The 26,905-nt window shown below is 34.2% G+C and overlaps 1 protein-coding gene across 1 annotated transcript in view; it reads right to left on the bottom strand.

The window, feature by feature from the left end:
• LOC117317245 overlaps positions 1 to 26,905 on the bottom strand; it is a 163,995-nt gene that overhangs the window by 82,187 nt on the left and 54,903 nt on the right. The window contains 1 exon segment of the mRNA XM_033871974.1: positions 14,187 to 14,225. Coding sequence (XP_033727865.1) covers positions 14,187 to 14,225 — 39 coding nt within the window.

Here is a 26,905-nt window from a genome sequence, read left to right as displayed (position 1 = left end):
TTGTGACCTGACACCCAGAGTTATGTGCCCTTGGTTGTTACCAGACTCCTTGACTGTATGTGTGTGCCCCTGACACCCAGAGTTAAGTGCCCCTAGTTGTGACCTGACACCCAGAGTTATGTGCTCCTGGTTGTGACCTGACACCCAGAGTTAAGTGCCCCTAGTTGTGACCTGACACCCAGAGTTAAGTGCCCCTGGTTGTTACCTGACACCCAGAGTTATGTGCTCCTGGTTGTGACCTGACACCCAGAGTTAAGTGCCCCTAGTTGTGACCTGACACCCAGAGTTAAGTGCCCCTGGTTGTGACCTTACATCCTGAGTTATGTGCCCCTAGTTGTGACCTGACACCCAGAGTTAAGTGCCCCTAGTTGTGACCTGACACCCAGAGTTATGTGCCCCTGGTTGTTACCAGACTCCTTGACTGTATGTGTGTGTCTCAGGAAGTTAACATTATTTATCTGAGGTGACAAATCAAATTTTACCAGATTTCATCATCTACCAAAAGCAGGAGCTGCTAGGGTAAAAACAAAAGGGGTGGGATGGGGACAAATGTCTGTTAACATTTTGATATCCTTGACAAATTAAATACTATGATTTTACTTATTTCTTATACTTGATATATGATGATATATGTTGCTTCATTTCATTATATGGTAATTTGTGGCAGAGTCTCCTTGTAGTAGCTGTTGACTACCTCACTGTACAATACACAGGAGACCGATCACATGCTATCAAAAGCAAATAGGGTCAAGTGTCTTGCCTATAATGACACAACTGCCATGAACTGCTTTATATGTAAATAGAAACTTGCCTTACTTTTCTCAGGTGTCAAAAACAGTTCAATTTTCCCTCCCATCCGACGACAGAGCTAGCAATGAAATACTTAACCACCTATGATCGCAGTGACAATGATATAATTACGACCCTCTAATCGTGCCCCACATATCTGCCCACCCGTTATGTAGGGTCATGTGATCTGACCCAAAGTCTTTCTCTACGATTGGATTCCACCTTTGGTAAACAAACCAAAAAAATGGCACCGGAAATCTTTTGTTGAAAATTCAAGCAAGAAATTCTAGGTGACACCTTGTAGGGCAGATAAAACTATTACTATTTCTTTCAAGTTTTTTATCAGGACAGAACATCTCTTTTATTTACAAGCATTATGTCAACTGTGTAAGGTAATTTCAAACATTTAAATGACCCCGACTTGTATTTTTTTAATGCTTGGGTCAATTGTATAACTAAGTATCTTTCCAGTTGAAAATGTTATTTTTTAACAGTTATTTTTAACAAGAGGCCCATGGGCCTTAACGGTCACCTGAGATTTGAAATATTTCAGTTAATTTAATTTACCCTTTTTGGCCCCGCCCATCAGCCCTCAGGGGTCAGTCAGGGCCAACATATGCATATTATCAAACTTTCATCCCATGCTGAAAATGTTAACCAAGTTAGAATGAATTCCAATAGAAATCAAACAAATCAGTCAAAAATGTAATTTCCCTATATAAACTATAGTAAAATTTAACCCCTCCCCAGGGGCAAACTTATGACCCTCGGGTCATTAAATTAATAAATTTTAGTAGAGCACCTTAAGACCCTTCCAACTATGAAGAGTATTTGATTCTACCTTATTTCGGTCTTTAGAAGAAGATTTTTGAAATTTCAGCCAATTTGACCATTTTTAGCCCCGCCCATCAGCCCCTGGGGGTCAATCAGGGCAAACATGTGCATGCCATCAAACTGTCATCCCATGCTGACAATGTTTACCAAATTAGAATGAATTTCAATAGAAATGAAACAAATAAAAGTCAAAAATGTGATTTCCCTATATAAACTATAGTAAAGTTTACCCCCTCCCCAGGGGCAAACTTGAGACCCCTGAGTCATGAAATTCACAATTTTAGTAAAGCATCTTAAGACCCTTCCAACTTTAAAGAGTATTTGATTCCAACTTATTTTGGTCTTGAGAGAAGAAGATTTTTGAAATTTCAGTCAATTTGGCCCTTTCTAGCCCCGCCCATCAGCCCCTGGGGGTCAGTCAGGGCCAACATGTGCATGCCATCAAACTGTCATCCCATGCTGACAATGTTTACCAAATTAGAATGAATTCCAACAGAAATAAAACAAATAAAAGTCAAAAATGTTGTTTCCCTATATAAACTATAGTAAAGTTTACCCCCTCCCCAGGGGCAAACTTGAGACCCCGGGGTCATGAAATTCACAATTTTGGTAAAGCACCTTCAGACCCTGCCATCTATGGAGTGTATTTGATTCCATATTATCCGAGAGTAGAGAAGAAGATTTTTGAAATTTCAGTCAATTTGGCCCTTTTTAGCCCCGCCCATCAGCCCCTGGGGGTCAGTCAGGGCCAACATGTGCATGCCATCAAACTGTCATCCCATGCTGATAATGTTAACCAAATTAGAATGAATTCCAATAGAAATAAAACAAATAAAAGTCAAAAATGTGATTTCCCTATATAAACTATAGTAAAGTTTACCCCCTCCCCAGGGGCAAACGTGAGACCCCTGGGTCATGAAATTTACAATTTTGGTAAAGCACCTTAAGACCCTTCCATCTATGAAGAGTGTTTGATTCCACCATATCTGAGAGTAGAGAAGAAGATTTTTGAAGTTTTAGTCAATTTGACCCTTTTTAGCCCCACCCCTGAGGCCCCTGGGGGGTGGGGACCATATAATTTACAATTTTGGTTGACCTTTAGCCATAGAAGCTTCCTGCCAAATTTCATTGAATTTGGTTTAGGGGTTTTGGAGAAGAAGTCGAAAATGTAAATTGTTTACGGACGGACGACGCACGACGGACGACGCACGACGCACGACGACGGACAAAAGGGGATTAGAATAGGTCACTTGAGACTTTGTCTCAGGTGACCTAAAAAGACAAAAATTCCTTTCATGTTTTAACTCTCCAAAATAACTTGAATTTTCCAAATGCAAAGATACTCAATTGAATGGCAATGTGTGGTCCTAGTTTACGGCACTGTTTTGTATTACGGTCCTAGGTAAAAACTGATCAACACATTCATGTACTGGTATTTTAAGGACAAGATGGCACAAATTTGCATTTGTTCCCTTAGTTTTCTTTATTACAACATAAACGAACAAGAGGATGCAGATGACAGTGAATTGGCTCCAAAGGATTTTATCTTTTTGACAGTAATCATGGATTTTTTCAGACATACAACTTATTCACAGGCCAGCTTCTTGAATGCAATAACTTGTTTTACAGTTTGTTATTTGATAACTGTTAACAAAACATTTGTCCTTGATTTGGTGTATCAGTGTGTGACAGAAATTATACGAATCATCGTGGATCATTTTTATTTCGGTGAAAGAAAACATTTCCCACAAAAGTTTCATTGTTTTGTTTTAAAGCTTATCTTACACAACACTATCATCAGGTAGAAAACAAACATTCAAATGACCTTGACATACAGGGGTCAGTGAAAAGCTTCAACACATGTTGCTGTGGAATGTTAGGTAAATCTGAGCTGTAGTAATCAGTTGGTTGTGGTGTTGATTGTGGGCGAGACTTGTAAACAGACACCCCATCAACATAAGACAAGTTACACCATGTTCATCACGACAACTTGTCTAGTTTTTTGGCATTTTATTTTTTGACAATTTCTGATAAGCTCAGCCCACCCAAACACTGAAAAAAACCTATTGTTTGTTATGCGACATATTGTGTGTCATTATGATGGCCTGTTTCCTATGAGGGTTTGACTTCAAACTTTCAAAACATGAAACGAAAATTTGATCACAATACTTGGACCAGTAAAATTGAAACATGCAGGATATGAAAAATAATATTGATGAAATTTTATTTTTATCTCAGATATCCTCTAAAATTGTAAACAATCCGAACACCCTTGTGTGCCAACAAGAATTTGTCCGTGGCATTCTCATACTTGACCAACATATGATCAAAATTTATTCAAAATTGCTGCTCGACGGATGACATTTCTGGACTTTGTCGTGACGGGATGATGAAGAACATTTTAACATTGATCATCTGTTGTTGTTTTTTTAAATCGGGATATTGTCTGTTTTATCAGCTAATTCTACCACCTGTATGCTTTACATCTGAAGCTGATATTTGTTAATAACAGTTAACTTCCTGTCACAAACATATTCCGGTTAACACCTGCAGGAAACACGAATAGTTAAAATGGTGCAATAGAAATATATTCTCCACATAAAAAATCTCAAACACTGTCAGATACCTTATCTCACATCCGACCTGATTGGCTTATAAATACCGTGACTGATTGGCCTATAATTCCAACGAACTTCTCAGCTATCATCTTGGAGTTAGGACACTTGACCTATATAACTTTATATATATGAAATGGTATTTCTATAATGGCCATCTCTGCCATGGGGATAGATTCTAAATTATTACATACATTTAAATTAAACCTGTAGATTGCATATACTGAAGTACAGCGATACTTCAGCCTTAAGTATTCTGAGATGTTAACTTAATTATTATTGCTATAAAATAAACCATAATCATTAACGTCATGGGGTATATGTGTCTGTATATCTTTAAAATTTCAAAAATATTTAGGAAATAAAATGAAACTTTAAGAAAATTTACTTAACAACCAGGGTGAGCTCATTTATTTCAGGGTGTGTGTGCACGCTTATATAAATATATCATAAAATAAATAACTAGATAAATAAATAAATAAATAAACATTTTTAAAGACGTTTCCACTTGTGGTCCTATGGAGATTTTGTATTTTAGACTTCTTTTCACTAGGAATAATTGTTTTAGAATCAGTGTTTCAGCTAACAACACCATAACAACAGTACACCTTTTGCGTAAACTCTTCCTCGGATTCCACGGTAATGTTGATGGCTGGTATGTTGTTTATTACGTCACCATTAAAACTATATAAATGTTGTGTGAAATGCAAACTTTTATTCATTTAAAGCAGATATATAAAAGAACATATTTTATCTGAAACATGAAAAGATTTATCATGGGTAAAATATTGTTCTTCAAAACTTCCCAAGCTGCTTTAAGCATTTTCGTAAATGACTTGATTTTGATTTAACTTCATTTTCAACCACATAATGAAAGCCTATCAACTGTTCCATGATATCGGAGGTTTTTTTTTTTGCATCATTTAACTCCGAAAATTTACTAAGCACACAGAACAGCAGTAGGCACCAAAACAACACAAAAATACTGCTTTGACAAATATATGTACACCGCAGAAGAATGTAGTTTGCTGACAAATTTAAAAGAGTAAATCTTGGAACAGTATCTTATTGCCTGAAAATGTATTACCCTACATATCTTTTTTATTTGATATCTGAATGCCAGATTGTTCGATTCAAAAACTGCAATTTAATCAATTTCAATCAAAATGTTTTATGATTAATGAGAAATCGTGAGTTTAAAGTATGCATTGACAGCTTCTAACTATTAACTATTTTTCTTCTTGATTTATATAAAGATAGGTATATTTTAGGTGAATTTTGAAGTATGTAGACATTTGAAGAAACAAGATGGTGACTTGAAAAAGCCTTCATCAAAGGCTGAGAAGCCGAAAATTAGGAATTATAGAGACATGTCTGTATATATATATATTAAAGCATACGGACAGACAGACGGAGAGACAGATGGACAGACAGACGGACAGAGACGGACAGACAGATGGACAGACTGACGAACAGACAGACGGATAGACGGACGGACAGATGGACAGACTGACGAACAGACAGACGGATAGACGGACGGACAGACAGATAGACGGACGAACAATATGGACGGACAGACAGACAGACAACGTCACAGTAACACGACCTGGGAATATGAGTGTATAAAAAGTTCAAGCTAGAAAGCTGACAATGTTGCGGCCAGTGACCACCAGATGTCGTACTAGAGATAAAAAAAAACGGTGATCAATGCTTCGTTTGTGATGTTAATACACCCACTCTATACTTTTGACAGAATACATTTAAAGTAATATTTCATTATTATTCCCAGGTCACCAACAAGCTGTTAAAGGTCCAGACTGATGATGGTGTCTCGTGATGAGAAGGACATTTGCTAACCTTTTTTGGTTTTTAAACGATTTTGCTTAATACAGGGTGGAGTATTTCAAAATCTATATTGTTTTTAAATTTGAATTAATGTAAAAAAATATTTTTTAATCATTGCAAACATCAAGCACAATCAACAAATGTTTTTTTGTTCTGATTTGACACTTGAATTAAGTCTTGTACATATTTCATGTTTTGATTTTCTGCATCAGTAAAACCTTGATTTATACTTTGAATTTCATTAAAAAGGTCAGATTGTCAAATTTAAATGTTGATTTCCACATTTTCTCTTACAATTCCACAATGAGAAGTAATTTTCAAATTCAATATTGAAACATCTGTGTCCAGAAAATGAGTTACAATACTATAGCCAAAATTAATTTGAAAACAAATTAGTATCAAAGTTTTAAAAAGTTAACTTTCCAGCACCTATCCTGCATATAAGTTTTACCATTTCATAATGAAGCTATATTTTTGTATTATTTTTCCAGCACTTATCCTACATATCAGTTTTACCATTTCATAATGAAGCTATATTTTTGTATTTTTTTTTTTTTCAAATCTAAGTATACTTTTCATATCTATATAACAAATTGCTTTGAAAACCTAGACCTGGTATAGATTTTCCAGTAAGAGTACAACTTAAGATGTTAATCAGATGTGACATCGTATATCCCCTTGTGACAAACAGGGGGCATTTCAAAAGTCACTGAAATTGATTCTCCGACATATATCTTATGAAATAGGATCCCTCTATCATCTCTATCAGAGAGGAAAACAACATCATGTCTGAAAGTACACACAGAATACTACTGGGTTAATGTCTTTTTCTATATTGCTCCCTTTAATACAAGTAAAAATTCTAAATAAAGATTTATTTAAGCCACAATTAAACTACTGTTTTGCTATGCTCTGAACAAAACTTTTGATTAGAAATCCAAGTTCTTTCCGACTATATTTGAATGACGTCAATAGCTGTCAGTAAGAAACTTCGTTTACCATGGAATTATGCTGTAAGTAAGCTTTTGCCAACAAATAAGCCTCTTTCATTTTTTGTAGAATCATCAATTTTCAAAATAAGCGTACAGCAAGTTAAAAGTGGTTCATAAATAAGCCCTCCCCACAATTTAAACCTAAACTTTTAATCTAAGGAAGGAAGACTTTCTATATTTTAGGGGAGGGGGGTTAATTTAGAATTAATATGGTAAATATTTACACTAGGGGAGGGGGCTTATTTGAGGATAAATATGGCAAAAATCCCGAACTGAAATTTTGTAATCTTAACACAGTTACAATCTCGACCTTGATCCAACGACATCCAAATGAAAATACAAAATCGAACTCAATTGTTTTGCAAACTTATACAAAACCTAAACAATCATTATAATTTTTACGCTTTGAATACATTAAGAGAATACTACATTTTTCTTCTGTAGTTTTCGCATCAGTGTAAAATGGTAATTTTCGCCAAACAGTTTGACAGATAAATCAGATACGCCTTCACACCTCCCAACACCAACACAGATAAGCGGAAATGGTCTTGTTTTACCGATAACCTCTAGCGAAATCATTGCGTTTTAGTATTATCTAGGTCATCCCGACCTTAATCATATGCGAGATGGCAGACTGTATCAAAGGAAAGGTAAAAGCTTAGCCAGGTAAGTATTAACAATCAGATATCTGTATCTGGCCTGCGGAGACATGTGTCAGGTCTGTTTGTGATGTAGAGGGAGATAGTCATTTCGAGTAGCCTCTTTATGATCACTGGCGGCAGAAAGCAATGATCGAAAATTTTTCTTCCTACGCAACCTCCTATTAAACAGCATGTGTATTAACTATTTTGACCGTTTGATTCACTATTCAGAATATCTCAACTATCCTTAAGATTCTATTAAATATATTTTTAATGTTTAAGTTCTTTTTGTTCTGAATATTTCAGAGACATTTATCAAATCTAATCTATACCACATTTATCCACAAATGAGCCCCCATCATCAGTTTTAAAGTATTAAGCTAAAATGGTTCAGAAATAAGCCCTGCCAAGCTTTAAACGCTTAATTTTCAAACTAGGGAACAATTCCCACACCGAAATAAAGTACAAAAAAAGTATGGGAAAAAAGTACTAAAAAAGCATAGAAAAAGTATGCTTTTTTTTACTCAATTTGGAACCGATATTCCAACACGGTTCCAAATTGAGTCAAAAAAAGTACTAAAGTACAAAAAAAGTCTAACAAAAGTATACCTTTAGTACATTTTATTGTTTTCATTAAGTACAGAAAAAGCACAAATATAGTACAGAAAAAGTACATTAAAAGTACAATAATAGTATAAAGTGCACAGGGCCAAATTGATGGTGTACTTTTTTTGTGCTTTTATACTTTTTTAGTACTTTTACAGGTAAGTCCATAAAGTACAAAAAAAGTACAAAAGTACAAAAAAAGTATGAAAATGGTACAGAAAAAGCAGGAAATTAGTACTGAAAAAGTAGGAAAAAAGTACCAATAAGGTAGGAAATTAGTACTGAAAAAGTAGTGGAAAAGTAGGAAAAAAGTACTAGAAAAGTAGGAAAATAGTACTAAAAAAGTAGGAAATTTGTACTGAAAAAGTATCAAAAAAAGTAGGAAAATGGTATTGAAAAGAAGGAAATTAGGACTGAAAAAGTAGGAAAAAAGTACCAATAAGGTAGGAAATTAGTACTGAAAAAGTAGTGGAAAAGTAGGAAAAAAGTACTAGAAAAGTAGGAAAATAGTACTAAAAAAGTAGGAAATTTGTACTGAAAAAGTATAAAAAAAAAGTACTGAAAAAGTAGGAAAAAATTACCAAAAAAAGGGACTTAATTTAATGGTGTAGGAAATTAGTTCTGAAAATATAGGAGATAAGCTTAAATGAGAATACTTCATGCTTAAACAATACATACATCAGTCCCATTCCTAAGAGAAATGCACAATTGTATCAAGTGAAAACACATTGAAATACAAGATTAGTTATCCAATCACAATTCCACTGAGTATAATTTCATGCCATAGCAAAGTCTTGATCTAATAAGCTCGAAATTTGTTTAAGGGTGAGGTTAAGGATTTACAGATGGACATCTATATGTATAAGGGCAATAACTTTTGATAAATTATTCTAATATTTTTTTCAAGCAGGAAAACACAATTTTATATCATGTGTATGTAGGAGATCCAGACAAAAAAAATATACTATTCTAAATAAAAAGGGCAATAACATTTGTAAAAATTGTCGAATCATAATTCCTCTTGAGGAAACACAACAAAAAAATGTAAATAAAAAACAATGCATAAATGCATACTGAATACAATGAAGTATGGTATATGCATAATGTTGCTTGCTTAAACTGGTCAAATCCAAGTAAGTGTGAATTCGAAAAATGAAATGTCTGATTCTCTTCATTCCTTTTTTGCTTTATGCGAATCATTGCCCTCAATTCGGACCACAATGCAATATCTTCAAGCTTTCCGTCACTTCAGAATGTACTGCATAATCTGTTGGAAGAAAGAGAAAATTTTAAAATATTTTTTATATCAAAACTTAGAATAATTGTGAAGATTTGTTCAATATAAAAATGTAGATAATTTTCCTTATATATGCACCTGATCACTTTACTGTCATTTATTACATGCATGTCTGCTTGGAAGTCTTTTTATCAAGAAAAGCTAGCCACAGGTATACAAATTTTAAGCTACAACATAAAACTTTTAATTATAAGGATAAGTACTTTAATAAAAATCAAGCTACTCCAGAATTCTCTGACAGTTTGTTTCATCTTAAATTATGCAACTAACTATCAAAATACTCCAAAACACAGATTTTTTTTATTCAATCATTTCTTGAGATCATTTTTTTGTGAATTGATCATGATCATGACATACAACAAATTTTCAATGGATTTTATTGACTTCGTTTTTGAATGTATTTTCTTCAAATTCCATATACTATAGTAGACAATTATTAGCTCATCTACCGATATTTTTACATATATTCCCTAAAATAGATATACACATGTTGCCCGAAATGTGACGTTACTTTCGTTCTTATATTCTAACTTAAAAATGTCATTGCTATTTTTTTTGAAATTTTATGCAATATCTCTTGAAATCAACTACAAAAAAAATCTGTAAATATTATCAGATGAATAAGCAAATAATTCTTTACATGTAAGTGAAATTTCAATAAATTCCATTGAAAAACGAAGTCATAAAAATTAAAAGATATTACGAATTTACCGTTACGTGACAGAAATAAAAATGCAATATAACTACGTCGAAGTTCGTCAATAAAGAAATAAAATTCTTCTTGTTCTCAATATTTGGGTGCTATCAATCAGGATGCTTATAAAATCCCAGGCGTATGGTAGCATAAATCTGTAAATTGAATACTTACGATTGAAACACACGTGGATCTAGCAGTTCTTTGTTAATTAAACTCGGGCCGTGTAAACTGTAATCGGTGATGAATTCATTATGAAAACCCTGAAACACGAAGTAATCAAGTATTAATATTAACATGTGTAGGCCCCTATTCACCTATATAATGTGAAACGATGTAGGAACGTGCAGAAGACGAAATAGATTTAAATAATAAAATTGTAAACTTACCTGGTCGCGATATCTGTGATATTTTCGGGTGAAAATGAGCATTTGTCGCCAAAAACAACAAGAAAGCTGATATTCTTTGGCCACTTACTGACAGATAGTCGATCTTCTTCAGTTAGGCAAGAAAATGAATTTCGTTTTTAGGCTATTCTATATCAAAATCGTGTTTGTTTATGTTTCTTCCATTGATAAACATCCGGTGAAATTCAAACATGGCTATCAGACTTCCCGCTAAAATCTCGCTGTTTGTTGCATCATGGGATAAAAAAAAAGTTTTGTCGGAGATCTACTGTATCGATTTCATTCTTTTATTACTTGTTTTTTTTATATTCTACTTCCTTAACCTCTATTGTTTCATACTTTTGGTATTACTACTTCAGCATTTAAAGCTTGCACATTGCACAAAATGATCGCACGAAGCGAACTCGTCAAATCTCGGTAGATTCCGTAAACCGAAGTAAACAAACGAGATCACGGCCCCGAGGTCATAGGTGAACCGACCGATGGTAATCTGACACAGGTATAAGTACCTGTTATGTAATCCGGATGTTTTGTTTAAATGAGGGTAGGCACCTGTGATCTGATCGTAGTGAAAGGCAGTCAAGCTTGACAATATAAATTGTTATAATTAACGCCGCGGGCATAAGACTTAGTCTAAGAGGGGCAATATGTGTACAGGTGAGACGGGAGGTACACAGGTAACTCCAATAAACAATAAAGCTAGGTATGATTTGCCATTACAGTCGACTGTCGCTTATATTAATTAACACCACGGGTGAAATTAACTTTCGGTACGACGTTAAGCATATATCCTGATCGCTTTGTTAGCTTAACACACAGGTTTCAAGATTTAGTTTAAAACAGTTGAAATATTTTTGATCGATCTTGGTGTTGCAGTTATTCAAGCCGTCTACTATATCAATTACAATATTTATGATAGATCTTGGTATTGATCTTGATTTCTGTATACAATAGAGTATTTTATTTGTACACACAACACTCAGGACTACGAGATCATTCTACAACAGATTAGAGTACAGCTAGATTGTGTCGTTGTCCGAATTATCGTACGATCTTGCTAAATAAATATCAGACAAATTAAAGTTTTCTTTTTGTGTTCACTTTCACCATTTCAATGAATGCGATGTAATTCTGATTTAAATACCGGAATATTGTTCCTTGATCATGCCTGTTTGTTGTCAGTCAAGCCATATCGAGATCGAGATCATCACAGCGTTTGACTTCAATATACGTTTTACAAAGAAGCGTCCGAGTGACTATATCAGTATTACACATGTTTATATGAGTATATCGGTGAATATTTTGACAGAACACGACGTGATTTCGGGTGCAATTATCAGATGTAATCTTAAAACCACGTATATCCAGCAAGTATATGATATGCAGACAAAGAGCAGGTGATTTTAATTTCATTTGAATGAATTAAAAGCGTATTACAGGCACGGGCACATGTGTGTTCGTAGAGTGATCCCCGATCTGGTAGAGGTTAACGTTTGGATAAACGAAATGTTTTAAACTCCGTTAAAGAGTTTATAATTAAAGCCAAAATACTGTAACTTCAAAGAACGATCTGGAACAAAATTTTTATAGAGCTAAGTTTTGACGTTCGTCACATGAACGTATAGTAACATTCATCAATGTGAAGTTTATTACTTCTGAGATGCATATGGAAATACAAACGAAAAGTGACAAAGAAATCACCGTTAAAATGTGTGAACCTTACTAACAAAGTACATTGAAGTGAAATACTTATGATAATAATTGTTGAATTTTAATTATTTTTAGATAAATTTCTGTGGTACTGATCAAAGTATGAAAAGTATTTTTTAGAACATAAAAAAGACAAAAAAAAAACAACAAAAAACGAGATCAAAAACATTTAATATTACCAAATGATAATTTTCTGTATCTTATTTGATAGATATTTGTTGTGGTTAATCCTGGGTATTATTTTTTTAGTCTTAGATTTGTAGACGACTGAAAAAGTCAGATTTAATTTTGAAAATATTAATATGCTATAACCCCTCGCAATGTCTGAAAATATTCTAAGTCCATAATAAGTACAAAAAAACCACAATGGCTTTAGCTGAAAAATTCTAAGTCCCAAAAAAGTAGGAAAAAAGTACATCCATATTTTCACAATCTTTCAAAAAAATTCTAAGTCAGATTTTAGCACAAAAAAAGTACTCTGAAAAATTTCAGAGTCCAAATAAAGTACAGAAAAAGTACCCTGAAAAATTTCTAAGTCCAGAATAAGTACAAAAAAAGTACTCTGAAAAATTTCAGAGTCCAAATAAAGTACAGAAAAAGTACCCTGAAAAGTTTCTAAGTCCAGAAAAGTACAAAAAAAGTACTCTGAGAAATTTCAGAGTCCAAATTTAGTACAGAAAAAGTACTCTGAAAAATGTCTAAGTCCAGAAAAGTACAAAAAAAGTATACTTTTTTGGTACTTTTTCAAAAAAGTAGGAAAAAGTGTATACTTAAAGTAGCATAAAAGTATACTTTAGTGTGCTTTATTTCGGTATGGGAGGGCTTATTTGAGTATAAATACAGTATTAAACTTTTACACTAGGGGAGGGGGCTTATTTGAATATAAATACAGTATTAAACTTTTACACTAGGGGAGGGGGCTTATTTGAATATAAATACAGTACTGAACTTTTACACAAGGGGAGGGGGCTTATCTACGGATAATTATGGTAATTTACTTAAATAAATAACAAAATCGAAAAGTTTCTAAATCAAACGTGATTCTGATAGCTTGTCAAACCCTGACATCAAATGGACTAGTCCATCTAATACAGCCATCATTGGTCACTCACATGGCCACACTTCAATCCTAAGGGCTCTTACTAGGTGTCATCAGGTGCATACTGGTCAGACTTGACCTGTATTTGAGGTCAATTTGCCACCAGGTAAGAGTTTATTAATAGATTAGGAGCATTTATGACAAGTGACCTTAAGAATGTCCGTAGGATATAGCTGAATGGTTAGTAAGTATCTTTTGACAGGATCTTGTAAATCATCATCCTATGCCCATGTGATGCATGTGTGGTCCTTTATGAAAAAAAATTACCAGAAGAAAAAACCTGTTTTTAATTCAGTAATCACAATTTGTTGTAGAAGTTGAATTTATAAGTCATCTTAATTTCATTTCATCTAAGGTATAACAAAATTTTGATTCAAAATTTCTTTTCCTATATCCCTATATCACACTGTTGTGTCCCGAATGAATTTTATCACAAAGGGTCAAGTTTACCCAGCTGTATCACAGAGTACCAGTAACAATTGGGAAGCATAACCTGTGAATGACTGGCGTCCTCTCAGCACTTTTCTAAACCTAATCATATCGGTCATCATCACAAGTTTTTAGATTTTTTTTTTTACATTTTACTGATGTTGCAGGCTCAAGCTGTGGATGTTTTCAATTATTTCATTTATCAAGAGAGAAACTGTCCTGACTTACCACCTCATGATTGACTTGGGGAACACACGATGTCATCACCTAAAACATACAAGTAATAAAACATAAGTAATCATCATTTTAACGACAAATTGAACAGAAAAGTTCTAAATTCATAACCAAATAAGTTGTGAAAATCATGTTCACGCATAAGTACCATCCGTTCTAAAACGGAATAAACAAAGCGTTCCGAATTCATATTCAAATAAGTATTACCAAAATCACATTTATATACAATATTGTTTAAAACAACATTTGTATAACAACTTGGTACTTTTGCATGGTTTGGAAGGGGAGGTAACCCACAATGTTTGTCCGGTACAATGGAGGAATGATTCAAATATTTTCTCAGCAAACAATCCATAGGATATTCTACCAGCTTAAACTAGTTTGTAACATTCCTCACCACCCGGATTATTGCTGTTGTAGTATATTGTTCAGATTCTATATTTGGTCCAGAATACGTACTACAATAACACTTTTTTATTTCTATTAAAATGGCAATAAAATCAAGATATACACAAAATATTGTCTTTTCTATGACTGCAGTCTGTGTTATGTTGGAATTGTCAGTTAAATAACAAGGAAAGGAAATGGTTCTTTTGAAATTATACTGCAAATTTCTTCCAGCTAGATAGTTTTTAATAAAAATTTGACAATAAGAATTCAAAAACAATCTGGCAGATATTCCACCGAGCGCAAAAACCATAGACATCTTGTTCACATAAACAGAAGAAAAACCTAGTTACAAGTAATGCTGTCAGACGCTAACAAGATACAATTATATAACTGTCAGGGTCTATAAATATCTCTCAAGGTCATATCCTGTAGGTCATCACCACAACAACACACATTTTCTGCTTACACCACAACAAAAACAAAAATCACTGTAGCTACATTTTTTTTGTATGGACTCAGTCTAATTTTGGGTGTTCATATCTTAAGCCGATAGAAATTCCCTGCATACTCCAGGACCAAAGGTGCAGTTTTCACATATTTTTTTTTTTATTGTCATAATAGTTTTATTTCAGAGAATTTTATCTGTATAGACATTTCATAGCTATATTTATATATCGGATATGCAATAAATTTTTTCATCTATGGTTATTTTATTACAGAGAAAAGATTTGACCACAATATTTATGTCAGTACTGGAATGTAAAATACGGTAGATGATATCCCTGTTTACACAAGATAGAAAGCGATACATTTACTTTACCATGTTTACTGAGATACTGAACAGACGTACACCACACACAATAAAATCATCCAATCTTTTTTTTTTTTTTCGTTTGCATTAATTGTTTTGCATAACGAAATAAAATCATCCAATCTTTTTTTTTTCTTTTTCGTTTGCATTAATTGTTTTGCATAACGAAGTAACTTACGCCTATATATTAAACTTGGTGATAATTCACATAAGAAGACGGCCCAATATTGCCATTTACAACTGCTCTATCTGTTTCTATATGTCTCCACTTAAAAATCGTGTCAGATTTTTGTCTCGATTTGTCAAAACTGTCTGTGTAACGAAGATTTACTCTGTAAAACATGTCAGGGAGAATGCTAACCTTTGTGACCGGTAGAGATATACACTGCATACTAAAAGGCCGGTTAAGAGTTTTTACAACAATTGAATAATGTACAACAGCTACATATAGCATTAATGTTGACATGTAAATTTCTTGTATTTTTTGCAATGTGAAACACTTGCTTGTTTACAGCGAAGAAGTCGAATGAATTTTGTACAGTACAAAAAAAGTATCAGAAAATACTTCTTTAAACCTCTTTATTCAGGGAAAAAAATAACTAGTTTTTAATTTAATCTCCAAGACTCAGGAGTTTTAAATAAGAGATTGTAAAATTTCTATATCTAAAACATATATTTCGAACTTATCTAAATTCACAGCTAATTGTAGTTTCTTTACATTGTATCCTTATATGACAAGCATTGTTTGTGTGCTAATTCATCCTTATACTTATCTGTCTTAATTTGGTTTTGAGCTAAAATTTGAGTATGCCAAAATAAAAGCTAACAAAATTAGAGAAAACAAATTTATGCACAATAAATGCAAAACTATTTTAGTTAGCATTTTTGAAGAACTTCAACAGACATGGGTTAACTTATAACCAGACATCCAGACTTGGGCTTATTACCAGACATGGACTTATTACCAGACATGGGCTTATTACCAGATATGAGCTTATTACCAGACATGGGCTTATTACCAGACATGGGCTTATTATCAGGCATGGGCTTATTACCAGACATGGGCTTATTACCAGACATGGATTATCAGACATGGACTTATTACCAAACATGGACTTATTATCAGACATGGACTTATTACCAGACATGGTCTTATTACCAGATATGGACTTATTATCAGACATGGACTTATTACCAGACATGGACTTATTACCAGACATTTACTTATTACCAGACATGGACTTATTACCAGACATGGACTTATTACCAGACCTGGACTTATTACCAGATATGGACTTATTACCAGACATGGGCTTATTACCAGACATGGATTTATTTTCAGACATGGGCTTATTACCAGACATGGGCTTATTACCAGACAAGGGCTTATAACCAGACATGGACTTATTACCAGACATGGGCTTATTACCAGACATGGACTTATTACTAGACAAGGGCTCATTACTAGACATGGACTTATTACCAGACATGGGCTTATTACCAGACATGGGTTTATTACCAGACATGGATTTATTTTCAGACATGGGCTTATTACCAGACATGCGCTTATTACCAGACATGGGCTAATTACCAGACATGGACTTATTACCAGACATGGACTTATTACCAGATATGGACTTATTACCAGACATGGGCTTATTACCAGACATGGATTTATTTTCAGACATGGGCTTATTACCAGACATGGGCTTATTACCAGACATGGGCTTATTACCAGACATGGACTTATTACCAGACATGGGTTTATTACAAGAGATGGACTTATTACCAGACATCGGCTCCTTACTAGACATGGGCTTATTACCAGACATGGGCTTATTACCAGACATGGGGTTATTATATATAATTACCAGACATGGGCTTATTACCAGACATGGGGTTATTATATATAATTACCAGACATGGGCTTATTACCAGGCATGGACTTATTACCAGGCATGGGCTTATTAGCAGACATGGGCTTATTATTAGACATGGGCTTATAACCAGACATGGACTTATTACCAGACTTTTTGATGGATAAATACGGTATATTCATCACATCTTCATCAAAGGTAAGGAAGCATTTTTGTAGAATTCAAAGCTCCTTATTGTGTAGGTAAAAGCACAGTGATTACAATTTAAAGGTACATTATATAGGTTTACACAATTCCCTTTTAGTGAAATTTTTGACGCCTTTTTTTTTTAAAGAAACTAATAAAAGTATGCAGCTCATGAAATCCTAATAAATGTCACTTTAAAACTCACATGAACTGGTTGGATATATATATAGCATAATGTAATTGTGATGCAGTCAATTATTTTCAAACGGTTCACAAAAGGCATAAATTTAATTTCGACTGTCTTTCTTATACTAATGTATGCATATGCTGAATGCACTAAAAAAATAGTTTTGTGTAAGGAGTTTATTATTTTGTAGTAATTATCATGCTATACAGATTACAGCCAGTGTAGCATTCATTATGCAGGAATGCACTTTACAGTCAGTGATTTCCACTTACATTTTGCCTACAAAGCAAAGAAATTGGACAGACTACATGGTAGACGCCCTGTTCCTCCAAAGATCTGCATTACATTCCAGATAATTCACTCAAAATGCTTGTAAGGTTCTATTTCAATAAGGAAATGACTGTTTTATCCCTTCAAATGAAAGTACTTCAGTCCCACATCAGTAGAAGGGAGAGTCCATTACAAGAATGTAGGTAACACAGGTTAAGTGTTTATATATTCCACATGAAAACCACTTGAAGAAGTGCTTAGAGTAATAAAATTACGTAATATACAAAAAGTCCTCAGGAGTAGGAATGGGGACCACTTGTGTGGCACAATTTTTGTATAATTTTTCATCTTTGGCCACTTTGTTACATTTTCAACTGCCAAACAACACTGAAAAGGTCATAGGGTCAAATAATGGTAAGTAAAAATGGGTATCAAACGTAACATCAAACAAAATACATTTGTATGTAAAACAAGTAAAAATACATTGCTAAACTTACATATCAAAACCCAGTAACATAAGTCATAATATCACAAGGATTTCTGTATAAAACGAAAATCTTCCAAGAATGGACAGCTCCGTAGGAAAAACTAATTCCAATAGAAAGACATTCTACATCCTAGTATAGGCTCAAAGGAAGGACATTGGGTATTGCCAAGAGGCAAAGTTACCGGCGGGCTTATTAGAGGACAATGCAGACAATAGTCTTTTTATTGCCATTTCTACTGAGATAAGTATAGGGCAGTGATTGTCAAGATCTGTCTGATAACATGTAAACATCTCCGACTCCACCGTATCAAAGTTTGCATGTTCTTAAAGTGCCAAAATTTGTTCAGTAGGTGTATTAATATATACAGAAATATAAATTGTTCTCAACTTATGTATGAATCTTCCAATTTTTTTGATGCTATAAATTATAATAATTCACTAATTCAAATTTTTAATTTTCCGTAAATTTATCTATAAATAGTTAATAGTCAAACTAGCATACACAGCTAGTCTGTAGTTGTGCATTTGTTTTTGTTCTACCAAAAATGAAAATATGATTAAGCATCATTTTTCCTCCAGTATCCAAAAGATTAAATAACTCTGTATGTAGATAGCAAATATCAAAAACAGTGTTCAGGATAATGTTGATACAGATCTGAGAACATGAAAACATCAAAAACATAGATAAAATAAGTAAGTAAGAATTCTAGTCGGCATGGAGATTCTACATTCTGGTCGACACATGTTGACTTACAACATGTCATGTATGTCAAATCTGAGGTAATCCTAGCGGAGAGACAAGTTATCACAGCTGGTCACGTAAACAAACTCACCATCTTGGTTGTGAAGATAATCCCACAAAATATTCAACAAACTGTCACTATTTTACGTAACAGTGGACTCCAAAATGTAAGAATTTCACATATCCTCTGGAATGGTAATCACAATATCTTAAAAACTCCAACGAACCTCACTTTCTGATCGGGAATAGTTTATAAAGTATACAGAATCTATAAAGGTTAGCTTAATCTTGTTAAATGTATGAAAGGTTCTCAGGTGAGGAAAACAAACTGCATCAAATGTCAAATCCAGGTAAACTTGGGTTGTGGATCTGATACACAGCCAGTCCGCTCCGTCAATCCTCTTATCACAGCTGTTTATACACACGTACCCTCTCAGTGAGCGGAGGGCAAGAGAAAGTTTGTATACAAGGATTATATAAATATCTACTTGGTATTGGCAAGTATTTTGTGGGGGCGAAACGTTGTGCTTTAAATTTCACTGAAGCATAGGCTTAAATTTACACGTTTATGATTCACAATTATGCTATCTTCTGTAAATATGACTTGGTCTGTATTTTTGTCTGTAATTCTGAGTGCCCCAAAGTTCTTTTTGATATATATGCTGTGAGCAAATATTTCGTGTTAAAAAATAAATGATACAACTATGAAAAAACACTTTCCACAAATTTATATATTATATATCACAACAAGCTGAAGTAAAATTGCTTAATTGACTGCCATGAAAATTTACAGGTCAGACAAAGGTAAAAGTATCTGTGATATACAAATGAAAAACATGTCTAATTTTCTGGGAAACAACCCAAAAGTTGAGTAAATGAATTAAAAAAATGTCTTAGATTGTTTTGTTTTCACTGTTAATCATAATTAAGTAGATATTGACAATATTTTTTTTTATCAGATCATTATTATCGTACAGATATTCATTATACCAAACAATTTTCAACATACAAAAATCATCTATCTCGTAATATTCAACATAAAAGAAATGTTCATATCTTAATTCATTACTAGTTATATGGTTATATCAATCAAAACAGGCAATGTTTTTGTGAGGAAATTTCTAGTGACCCTCTGTTTGCTTACGCTCTATATCAGTTTTGGAGTCTGCTATAATGATAATTCGCACAAGCCATAACCAAGACCTATACCAAAACCAGCTCCTCATCATAGACCGAAACTGTTCAGATTTTTGGAACAATATCAAAATATTGTTTGATATTTATAACGATAATTCATATTCCTGATTCTGTAGTAAATAACACGGCTAGGAAAATCTCATCTTTGTATGTAACTCCCATCAATCTCAAAGAAAAAAAACGGTATTACATACGGAGTTCATTCAGCTGGATTATTAGCATTGCCATGGTAACCACTGTTTTACAGGTTTCCTGGTCGTCTTTACCAGATATAGATCCCTGATGCAGCACAGCATATATATATATATAACCTACTGTATCACCACTACGGAATTTCTTATTACTTCCTGTGACCTTGAACTTGCTTTATATCTTGATAACCTCAATATCATTCACAGACTTTTCAATAGTGTATCGACAATGCAAAAAAACATCATTTTTAGTAAGGTAGATAGTACAGACCTTTTAAATTAAGGAAGAGCACCTCACTATTTCTATACTGTGTACATGTAGACATATAGACTGACCATTGTCTCAAGAATATTAAAATCATCAATAAAATTGAGCTTTATAATTTTTCTGGATATGTCCGACTCCTGAGATTGAAACTTAAGGCGGAGATATATAATCTAGTGCTAAAGTTTTGATGGAAAATTCTTTACAAAATGGGGGTGCATGGTGACCAGTCTACATACAGGCCTTGTCTTTGGTAGATGCCACGATAAATTTAGTAAATATCCAGGAGAAAATGATTGAATCTGATACTTGATATCTCCGAAAAAAATCATCAAACAGATGCACAAAAATCTTGTGCATTATCAAAACTGTAATATAAAAGAAGAAAAAACTTTTTATTTCATAAATGAGGTTACTCTAAGAAAAGTTTAAGTTTCTCCATTGAAATTTTGCAACATTTCAAAGCACTTAGTATTCATAGAACAACCTGACGGGTTCATTAACGGTCCTTTATCATCGGGTTTTTATGATGAGTATCAGTTAGCCTCTTTATCAAACTGCCATTCATAAGGAGATATATGTAGGCCGCGATAATAGGCCGCGATAATAGCTAGGCCGAACAATTCTAACACATTCACACATTATCATCTTCATGATTAAAAAAATAAATAAATAAAAATCTGCAGAAAATGCATTCACAAGAAAATGATATGGTTGGCAGACTGTTATGTAATGCAAATGCAAAGGAATATCTTTAACATAGTCCTGTGACATTCTTTCAGGAAATTTGCTATAATAAGACGATAATTTTTTTATATTCCTCTTCATTTTAATTCAGTTTTGTTACAACTGATATATCAACAAAAAAGAAATGTGAAAAAGAACGCCTTGTGGGTTGTTTTTTTTTGGGGGGGGGGGGGGGGGGGGGGGGCACTCTGGGTTTCCTGGTAGGCTGCCATCCAGACCAATAAGAATGGTTACTACAAGTTGATAAGTGTTTTTTTTGCAGTTGTTGTGTAATAATAAAAGTTAATATCGAAACAAATTCTTGTAAAGCTATTCTGACAAAACTTTGAAAGCAAATTTGGGAAAAGAAGATGCTATTATGATTGCCAGAGCCGATTTGATATGCTGTGTGTCGGTATGACTGGGGTTTGTATAACACTGCCAGATGATATCGGCCCAGTTTAACGAAGCATGGTACAGGGTACAGTTTGTGCATCAAGACCTATAATTACTGTCAAAACTCAATCTGCTTACCCACCAACATACTCCAGACCAACGATAAAAACATCTCAAGTAAATATGTTAATAAGTAAACAAGACAATCATTTTACGTTTTTTAAGCCCACAGGTGTATCCCGCTCGTTTTGGTTTAATGACCGACATTCCGAAAATGTTATTCAAATCTTGCTCACAACATCCATACGTGGATCACCATTGCTAACATCAAAGGTCGCCCGCATATATTTTAGGACAGGTCAAAGGTCATTGCTTACAAAAATATGATAAAATGTCGTTCCGTCCTAATCATGAAAAGTCGGTAAAAGTTAGGTTAAGTTCGTAGGTAATTATTACAGAATCGTTCCTAATTACAACATAAGTGATTTATGACAAAATGAATGTTTATACTCAAACAGTAATAAAGTATCATATTTGGTCCTTATAAGTGACTTAATCAAGTTTAAAGGAACATTCTCTCAAATATAGATTAAATGTGGGTGGGCTTATTACCAGACCTGGGAATATTGCTGGATAAAAATAGTAAGTAAAATAAAACAACAAGAGTTGCCAGAAGACAACATGGCTTGCCAAATGGGTTGAAATTCAGAATTAATTTGTTAAAAGTAGGTCAAAGGTCATGGTCAGCAGGTCCAAAAATGTAGTACCAATGGAAAGGTCGATCTTGTCGCAATTTAAGAAACACCTAAGCTGTATCCTCATTAGTATTGACTGCAAAACTTTAACCTTGCTGTCTATATATATGGACAACACTGATACTGAGGGGCATAGCAAAAGCTCCCCTGGACTTCGTTCCATATTTCAGTGCATGTTTAAAGGGACGGGTGCTAATTACGACAATATGGCCCAAAGATTTACCTTCACTTCATTCAATAAAATATATAATATACGAAATGTCAATGATATAGCCGTGAATATCGTTTCCACTTTAAGACTCTATCAGTTTTGGAAATGTATCTACATTAAATTTAATGCTTTTTTGTTGGTGTGAAATGATCGAAGAATATTAAAAGCATCACAGCATGCCTATTTTGACTGTGAATTGAAAATTTATGAGAAATATTTCATTGAACTACAAGATTCTAGAAATACAACTTCAATCAATGTTGCTACAAAATTACAATATTCTAAGAAGGGTAACATGTATTTAAAGCAGGTTCACTGCTTATGCATAAGAAAAATGTTATTGACGTCCAAATTACATTCATATTTTTCAACATAAATACATGTATAATTTTACTAAGGTCAAATGTACTACTACAGGGCAAACTATCAAAGGGCTCTCATCTCCCTCCTCCAATCACAGAGCTACACAAATCAACTAATTATTTACTCCAGGGTTGTATATTTCACCTATACCGATAAAAAAATACACATTATCATAATTTATTATCACCTCCGTTATTCATAAATGGGATAATTCTTTGTGTATATGTCTCACTCACAAGAAGACTTGACATTAGGTCACATGCTTAATGTAATAACTAATTCTGTACATAAATTACACATTTAACATTTAAACACTTACAGAAAATTAATTGACTTATAAATGTATCATGCATTTAACACAAACATCTACAAAGAAAAGTAATTACGTACATCTACAAAGAAAAGTAATTACGTATTTGACTTTATAAATTGTACTGACATTTTGATTATTTTTACACAATGGAATAATTCAAAATCCATGGACAAGGGGGAGGGGTAAGGGTGAGGAAGGGGAGGGGGAGGTGTGTGTAGTTGTAGGGGTGGGGATGGGTATTGGGAGGGGTGTGTGTAGCTGTGGGGGTGGGGATGTGTATAGGCCGGTGCATGGGTGAGGAAGGGGAGGAGAGAGGGAGAGCTGTGTGTAGTTTTGGGGGTGGGGATGTGCGTGTAGGGGTGGGGATGAAGATGGAGAGGGGTTTGTTTGTTTGTTTTTGTTTAACGTCCTATTAACAGCCAGGGTCATTGAAGGACTTGCCAGGTTTAGGAGGAAAAACCACCGGCCTACGTTCAGTACCTGGCAACTGCCCCACCTAGGTTTAGGTTTAGAACTCGCAACCCAGTGGTGGAGGGCTAGTGATAAAGTGTCCGTACACTCAGCCACCGCGCCCGAGGGGAGAGGGGAGAGGGGAGGTGAGGGGGATGTTATGTGAAGTGATGGGGGTTGGGATGTGCGTGTAGGGGTGGGGATGACGATGGGGAGGGGAGGCGAGGGGGAGGGAGGGGAAGGGGGAGGTGTGTGTAGTAGTGGGAGTATGGAAGTGATCGAGTGTGGATAGGGGTGGGGATGGGTATTGGGAGGGGGGAGGTGCACATGTGTGCAAAGAATGCACCAGTAACCACCGAGAGCTGTGTTATGTATACATATATATATATAGGTGGGTGTGTCCCAGTAAATCTGCCTTCCTTTACACCTCCTAGAAATAATGACTGCACATCTGTAACACTGCCTCTCAAGTCATTCATCACAACATCTACAGGACACATGACATTCACCCACACAAACCTGCCATTAAATCTTTCACATCAGTAAAAACTAAAAATGTTTGGAGTAGATAATGAAATGGTGGGTGAAATGGTGGTGGATTAGGACTAGAATATGGGAGGCTCCCATGGGAGAATAACTTCAAACACTTAAATAGACTTTTCATTGAGAAATTTTGGTTGTAGTTTTAGTGTGTTGTTATCAATTTTTAACTGACATTTAAAAACAACTTATCATCAACATATTTCACAAATATCCAAATAACTAAAAAGTTTTGAATTTTGATAATAATAAACTTTAAACATAAAAAGTAAATATGTTAAACTTTAACATCCCCTGTATGGAGCCCCTATGAGTTTGTTATGGCTGAAGGATTCCTGAGTACTATCTGTCTAGGGGAGGGTCCGCCTGTGGGGGAGTAACTTATCACATGTGGTAGCTATTTGTACTAATTCCCAGTAGCCACATACTGTACCCATATGCTCCCTCTTTCAGTTTGGACACCCCTACCATACTGACAGCCTGCACTGTAGACAACTGGTCCTGAGGCAGGTTCTCGGACACCCCTACCATACTGACAGCCTGCACTGTAGACAACTGGTCCTGAGGCAGGACGGGAGTTACTACAACTTCATTGATACTGTTTTTTTTACATTAAGCTGTACGTAAACTACAATCAATAATGCATCTCTTTAATTGTTGAATAAATCTTGATTATATATAAATTTAATGACATGTAAGTTTCAGACTAAATGATTATGACTTATATGTACTATGGCAATATCCACCCCGAAAAACAAAAAAAACAACAACAACAGCAACAACACATACATACAATAGCCCCTATCCAGACAAATATTGTAACTATTTTTATGTATTGGTAATAATTGTGTGTGTAAAAACTTACCGTAAACTTACTCCATTTTTTTTTGTATAATCTATATCAAGATCACCTAGTGGCAGCCATTCGTAAATCCCAAACAGAAACCACAGCATATGCAGGTCAATATTGGTCTACACAGAAAATATAGGCCGAGATAAAAAAAATACCTTCAAAAATTGATTATTCATTAATCAATTCACACCTACACATACATACATGTACAGGTATGTACAGGTAAAAACAACGGTTTGTATGCTCACCTGAGGTGATCACAGATCCAAAACGTTTATCAAGGTGTAAAACACAATAAATGTCGATCGTCCGAACTGTCCTCTTATTTACAAAACATCCGAAAGTATCGGTCCGGCCTGTACTAACACCAGAATGTCATTCCATAGTAAACAAGACAAGCTGTCAATATATATATATATGTAGTACTGTGTATATCGGTGGAGAGAAAAAGCTTGTAATTATCATGTATTATATTGGCAGTGGTGTGACCTACATACTGAGAGAGAAAGTGTTGGTGCGACACTTCCTGCTGATCTCTCATTATGGCCGTACAATCAATATTTAATTGAAAGAGGACCCTATAAATTACATGATAATGGCCACAGCTGGTCTCGACAGTAAGTCAGCTTATTTAAGAGATTCACACCTTATCTATAGAAATAGGTCGTCTCAACTTTTATGGATCAAGAAAAAAATTATGAATGTTCTTATTACTTAAGCGTATAATTTTTAGTATAAATTCCACAAGAAGAGTGCCGAAATCACTTTATTGAACTGATTTCATTCTAGTGAAAGAATTTTAAGAAATTGTAGAAAAAACAAAGTAATTACATAATCAGATAAATTAACAGTTAATCTATGAACAGTGGAACTAATTAAAACAAGAATTAAAAAAAAAAAAGTTTTAAAACTCAAATTTTGATAATTAATCCTTTTATTTTGAGTTTTTATTTTATCTACAAAAATATAGGGTAAGCTAACCAGCAAGCCTACTGGACACAAGCTTAAGAGCGCTTGGTCTCAGTATGAACCCCATGGCATTATCTCTGTATGGTGCTACTTAATGAGGTGAAAAACAGGATAATAAAAAACAGACTAATCACTTATTGTTACCCCTCCCCCCTCCCAATCTGTACTACAAAAATTCATATTGCCCCTTAAGCAATTCACATCAAAATAAATGTACATAGTTTTAATATATTTATCTTAATCAATAAGAGTGTAGACATATGTAGTGTTAAGGTCCTGTATAAGACTGATTCAGTTAACTTGATTTGTACAATTATACTCCGGTACAGTTCGATCGATGGAAACATTCCTTTGGCTTCTACAGAAAGGTTTTGACAGTTATTAAAAATATTGCAAAAAGAAATAATATTATTCTCCAGTTTGCCCACATTTGATATACAAGTTTAACCAAAGTTCAAGATCGTCTTATCAAAGCACTGTTTATTTGGATGGGACTGTAAAATTTTGCTTTGATCTGTGGTGCTTTGAATAACA

This window comes from Pecten maximus, chromosome 19, assembly GCF_902652985.1.
Source record: "Pecten maximus chromosome 19, xPecMax1.1, whole genome shotgun sequence".
Taxonomy (NCBI): Eukaryota; Metazoa; Mollusca; class Bivalvia; order Pectinida; family Pectinidae; genus Pecten; species Pecten maximus.
Note: the sequence above shows the minus strand (reverse complement) of the source record. Positions and strands in the feature narration are given on the sequence as shown.